Source organism: Apis dorsata, unplaced genomic scaffold (genome assembly GCF_000469605.1).
Source record: "Apis dorsata unplaced genomic scaffold, Apis dorsata 1.3 scaffold_132, whole genome shotgun sequence".
NCBI classification, from domain to species: Eukaryota; Metazoa; Arthropoda; class Insecta; order Hymenoptera; family Apidae; genus Apis; species Apis dorsata.
The window spans coordinates 446,269-452,923 of NW_006263425.1; the positions used below are offsets into that span (position 1 = coordinate 446,269).

At 25.0% G+C, this 6,655-nt stretch overlaps 2 protein-coding genes across 7 annotated transcripts in view; both read right to left on the reverse strand.

Moving 5' to 3' along the window:
* Nucleotides 1–4,032, reverse strand: part of LOC102677375 (long-chain-fatty-acid--CoA ligase 3) — a 17,682-nt gene extending 13,650 nt beyond the window's left edge. Inside the window, exon 1 of one of the 6 annotated variants that reach the window (XM_006612991.2) lies at nucleotides 3,579–4,032. The gene's annotated coding sequence lies outside the window, so the exon portion shown is untranslated. Of the gene's footprint in view, nucleotides 1–3,008; nucleotides 3,324–3,578 lie in introns of those variants that run through there. The other 5 variants (XM_006612996.2, XM_006612994.2, XM_006612993.2 and 2 more) reach the window with 5 other exon arrangements.
* Nucleotides 4,033–5,003: 971 nt separating this feature from the next.
* The window catches only part of LOC102680650, a 5,630-nt gene continuing 3,978 nt past the window's right edge, over nucleotides 5,004–6,655 (reverse strand). The window contains exon 4 of the mRNA XM_031509222.1: nucleotides 5,004–6,652. Within this exon, the coding sequence (XP_031365082.1) occupies nucleotides 5,399–6,652 (1,254 nt within the window). The 3' untranslated portion in view covers nucleotides 5,004–5,398. The remainder of the gene's footprint in view (nucleotides 6,653–6,655) is intronic.

The window sequence follows — 6,655 nt, forward strand, 5'->3', positions numbered from 1 at the left end:
ATTTTAGTTATATAATATTAGTTAATATATATAATATAAATTTTCTTCATAAAAATTATTTTCTTTCAAATTCAAATAATATTAATAAAGAATGAAATATAATCAAATCAAACTTTCAAAAACTATTGAAAACAACATATTTTTAATAATTTATCATTTTTATTTATATGTATGCGTTTTTTATTCATGAATTGACAAATTTCTTTTTTGTAAATTTCTTTTTTATTTTATGCCAGAAATAAAAATCATTTTAACAATTTCTTATTTCTACGATACTATTATCGTTTAACTATCATTCATGATTTTAACAATATCTAAAACAAATTAAATATATTCATGTACATTGAATATAAAGATAAAATAAAATAATTAATATATTGTTTATTTTTTAATACAAAATAATTACAAAATAATTTATAGTACATTTATACAATTTATCTTTATAACAAAACATTTCAAAAATATACAATCAAATTTATCAAACAAGAAGAGTTATCAAAATTGGTTTAACTCAATATATATATCTAAATTCAATTCTATAGAAAGAAAAACATATCAATTAAATAGATAAGAATATTTGAATGATGAATCAATATTTTTAAGAAGTAAAATTTTGAAAAAGTGAATATTATTCATAATAATATTCCTCATATTTATTATAACAAATATATAAAAAGTAATTAACATAAAAATAATTATTAAATATAATTAATTAATAAAAAAGACAAAAATAAAAAGATTATTATTTAATTTGATAAAGATAATTTATCATCAACTAACAATCTATCATTATAAGAATTATAAATTAAGAATGAAAAATTTACCTAATATATAATTATCAATAAAAATACACCTGGTAATTATTCAATTAATCTTTGAGAATCAAATTCATTGCAAAAATAGGATGCATGTAAAAAAATATTGCAACATATAAACCAGTTTGCAAAGTGCATGATTCTGCAAACTCCAAGATAATAAGTTTTACGACATTGAACGTTGCTCCCTGCTACAACTCGTGTTACGCTTAAGTTATATCAAGGTGAATATGGAATATACATTTACATTATATGCGCTATAGATCACGTGTTATGTTTACTATGGTTTACTAATGAAAATATTAAATCATATTGAAACGATATTCAAACATTGATTGACGTTTTCGAGATCATAAATATAGTTACGTTCCTAAATGTGTTGTGTAACATGTATTGACCACTATAAAATAATCAACGAGAATGATTGATAAGTATAATTGCAAGTAGTTGTAAAAATGTTACCTGTTTTATACACCAAGATAATGTTATCATTACGATAATAAATATAAATATAAATAATACAAATATAAAAAATATAAATAATTAATACATAATAGATTTTAGATATTTTATATAATCGTTATGTGATAAATAATACAAATTAGATAATTTTTTTAAATATTTTTTATGATAAATAACTAATTATTTAATAATAAGAAAATATAAATTTTAATTATATTAGAAAAAAATTAAAATTAAGAATATCCAACATTTTTAATTGAAAAAATACAATTTTTTAAATGAATTATATGATGAAAAGAAACGACTTTAAGTAAGTACTATTAATTGGAAAAAAACTGAAATAGCAAGAAATTAAATGATATATGTAAAATTAATATGATGTATTAATAATTATAACATAATTATATATAACATATAATATAAAAATTATTATAATTACATTATTAATTATTTATAATTAATTAATATAATTATTAATTATATATTATTAATTATTTATAATTAATTAATAAAAGATTTTTTTTTTACTAAAATTCTTAAATATAATTTCAAAGTAAAAAAGGATGAAAATTTAAAAATTAAATTATTAGAAAATAATTTAATCACGATTAGAATGAAATTTTATTCGATTATTATTATAATTTTCTTAATAATGGTCTTTCCTAATAATAAAGATATATTATTAAAATTCCATTCTAAGTAAATATGATTTTTATTGTTAAAATATTTTAACAATAATACTACCATTTTATTTCTAATTTGTTGAATCAGTCAATATGGATGTAAACCATATTGCAGTACTTGTTTTCGTCTATATATTACTAACGATGTGTTGCATTACACTATTGTCCTGAAGTACAACGAGTATCAGATGATATTGAATGCCAGATGTACGGTGTGAAGATCGCGATAGTTACTTTTCTCATAGAAAGTAGAAAAGTAGATTAGTTTATAAAATTATATTTATAAAAAATATGTCATCGATAAAATAATCATAAAATAAAATTGCCGTTTGAACAATAATTAATTATCATTTGATTAAATTACAAAAAAGTTAAATTAATGTTTTTATATAAAATAAAAATACTAATTATACGTAAGGTTATATAAAGATTTAAAAATTTTATTTTTTTATTCTTACAATTAATCATGATTAATACAAATTGCACGATAAATATTAACTGAATATAAATAAGATATATTTACGGTAAAATTTTTTAAAATAATTCAAGTATGTACGCGCATGAAATTACTTATATAATAATCCATTCATTTATCGATAATACATGACCGGTAACCGCATACAATTTGACCATGAATTTAATACCTAACAGAAAGATCGATGACTTGTTTGTGGAATGTTATAACTATGATAATATTCGCACTTTAGGATAAATGAAGAAGAATGTTATTAATTTAATTTTAATTAGATCTAATATTGAATTTCTATTTACTGCGATACTATTCAAGAAGTTTGAATTACAAATAACCCAAAGTCATTTTTCATCACTAAAAATTGTGAGTTGATTGTACATTGTTAATGTGTGTGTATATATATATATATATTATAATTGCTTTATAAGTCATTATATAAGTAGATGGAAAAACAATTTCTAATATAAAGTTAGTATATCAAACATAAAATCATAACATATGGATTTCAAACATTTATATTATTTTTAAACTCGAATTAAAATATTATTTAAGAAAAAAGTTAAGTTCATTGCTTACCTTCTTTATATACTATCACGACTATCTTAACTTTTCAACCTCGTGACTTCTCAACGAGTTCGACGATTCCTGTCGACTAACAGTCTGTTTTCCCACCGCGATCAAAAGAGGAAATTATCACTATACGCGATCCAAGGGTCGAGAATGGTGTGGGTGTATAGATATGTATAAGTAATATCTGTAGGTACACACGTATATAAATGTGTATACATAAAAGAGAGACGAGGAAAGGACACAAGAGATAGCTGATCTACGACGTGATGTACTTCGTGATCAACGAAGAACTGAATTCGAATCGTGATTTACATGAGAAGTTATATATATATGTGAGTTATAATTTTTTTGAAGATCTTTGAACTTTGGTCCTTATTTTGTAACAATGAAATACTATTTACACTATTTTTGATATTGCTTAAGAAAAAGGTAAATGTGATATATAATGATAAGACAGCTGTCCGAAAGATCATCTATTTTAGATGTTACGTCGAGAACGAAATCATTTTTTTATATAAATTTCAATAGTAAAAGTATTTGTTTCAAGCATGCACTTAAATTATCTTATTTTCTTACATTTGTTAAGATAATGAATTATAAAGAGAACTTCTTTAAATCCTTTTTCAATTAAAAAATTATCCCAGCAATTCACTGTTACTTGATAAGATAATAATAAATCAAAAACGGTTTAACACCACGTGCTTTGTACTATGAACTTGATACAAGATTCACTGTTAACCGATTCTATACTTGCGGCGGTAATACGTAATGCGCATTCGAGCGACAGCTCAATATTCGCGCGAATAATACTCGAATATTATCATTTCTTTTATATTTAAAACACTTTTTTTTATGCACATGTCAAATTTTTAACCTAACACACATTGAGGTTTCGCGAATACTGCATATTTTCGGCAAAACTAAACGTACCCTTCTCTCACACGTACTAACGCCAGCGCAGAACACCGACCACTCTATACATGCTCGATTCAATAGCAGCCATCTTGCTAGTTTCAAGCTCAAACCGAAAGAATCAATGAAAGAATTATAGCATAAATTCTTAAACATGTAATAATTCGAAGATAATAATTTTGAAGAACATTACAAATTATAAGCATAAAAACAAAAATTATTTTGATTTCTAATATAATTTTCAAATTTGTTATTATTTGAATATATTTTTTATTTGAAATCTCCCGCCAATTTTTAATATAACGAATAGTTTATACTTGAAAATTTTACGCATTTAATCTCATAATTTTTGTTAACATCATATAATAATCATTATAAATAATGTATTAAACATAAATAATATTAGATAATATACTATAAATTAATTTATGCGCATGTGAGGATTCAAGGTTTGACTCACAAACTACGATGGTCATGCTTTTCGATATAGATAGCCGGCCTACACGTGAACCAATCACAAACGGAGTTTCAATGGGCGGGGATGTGGCGTGATCCACGATGACGTCATAGTAGTCTACAATCGATAACTATTCGACGTTGAGCAAACCCTTATAACCTTGTTACTGTAGTACTACATACGATCAATGTTTGACTTCAATGCGCCACATTTTATGATATGATCGCGCATTTTGATAATGCAGATTAATAACTTCAATAAAAACACAATATTTTCTTAATCATTTTTAATTATAAAAAAGAAAAATGATATTTAATTCTTATGAGTTTTTCGTAAAAGAAAAAAGTAAAATATATTACCATTAAGGTAAGAGAGTGATTTTATCGATCATGTTGATCTCTACTGTAGTTAATATCAAAGTTTTGACATATATTAAAATACAAAACCTTTTGCAAAACTAACTAAACTTTTATACATATTTTATAATGCGCAATAAGATAAATGTTGAAAATGAACTGAAAATAATTTGAAAATAAATTCTTATATAAAATAAATAATACTAAAATAATATTAAAAAAAAGTTTAATATAAATATATACATAATAATTATTATGTTTTCCAAAATTCGGATGTAATAGTACAACCTAAAATCCAGATCTTTATTTTCATAACGAAATACATGAGAAATGCAATATAATATAATAAAATCAACAGCGTAACATTTAAACTTTATTAAAACCAACAATATTAACAAGAACAACAAGAATAAATCATTCCTTCGGAAATAGTTCACGGAAACTCGATCTTACATAAAATTCAATTGTCCTGCCATGTCGCTCAACGACGTAGTATATCAGTTAGTTATGCACTCGAATAGAATGGTTCACATCATGAATGATCAAGTGCCGGGAGACCTACGACATTAGTAACATGATTCAAATAATAATAGCCTCAAAATGATAACAACGTTTCGGATCAAACCTTCTAATTATGAAATGCATTAAGACACTTGTCGTTAAGGATCCAATCATGATGCTGCTACGGTCGCTAAAAGCAGTGCAAGAAAACAAGCCAGCAAAACCATAGAATATGTAGTAAATAGTATTGTTATGAGGTTAGTAACATATGAAATACGCATTTCAGTCGAACGAGGAATGTCATACAATTCATAAGTATCCTTGCATTTTGTACTCTCACCTTCACAATTTGAGTCATGTTCATCAATTTCTGGTTTAACAGCAGTTGATATTACAGTTTTTTCTTGATCGCTTTCTTTTTCTTTTTCGTTGTTTAATGTCATTGAATTTGTTTCAATAATATTTAATGACGAAATATCTTTTTTAATCGAAACATTATTGCAAGAAATATTATTGGTTGCATCCTTCTTTAATAATGCTTCTAATTCTTCAATTTCCTTTTCATGTTTGCATAAACTCGCTGCTGCTAATTGTAAATCATAAACAGCTTTGGATAAATCAAGTTTTGGATCGGTATGCGAATTAGTTCTTGTTTTTTCTGATTCTATCAAATTGCAGTCCTCGTTTAAAGTTATCGTTGTATCTTCTTTAGGAACTACATTTAATATATCAGTGATCCTTGACGAACTAGACAAATCGTCATTTGTATCGTCTTGACTACAAGTAATGGAGCTACGAGTACTAGTATTGGGCGCTGTACTATCGGTTTCTATTTCAGAATGATACGACGTCAGCGAATTCTTTTGGCTTAAACGACTATCACGTAAGTGATCTGCCACACTGCTAAACGCCTCTGCAATTAGTTTAACATTCTCGTCTGCGACACGAAGATAAAAATCAAACGTATTATCGTCAGTCTTCTCAGAATCTTTATTTTTTTCAAATTTAGTGAGAATTTCTGTTTGTTTCTCTATGTTCTCCTTATTTTTATGATTTTCAATATTATTTTCTGAATAATGATTACCTAAAGATTGAATATGTAAAATTGAGGATTCTTCCATCTTATTATTATCATTTGAAACATCTATTACAGGAAGTTCTGAACGAACATGTGTTTCTTCAGTTGATTTCATTTCCATATCATTTTGTCCTTCAATTAAATTAACTAAATCTTGGCATAAACGACTATACGCTGTGAAATCAGTTTCTGTATCTTGATTATATGGCTCGTTAGATTTGCTCTGCACGCAATTCTGCCAGAATTCATTGTTTAATGCATTAGGTAATATATCATTAGATATTATGGAGTTTTGTGCTCTTGTATCATTCTCATTTTTATTTTCGAAGTCCTGTACTTTAGTGGATGG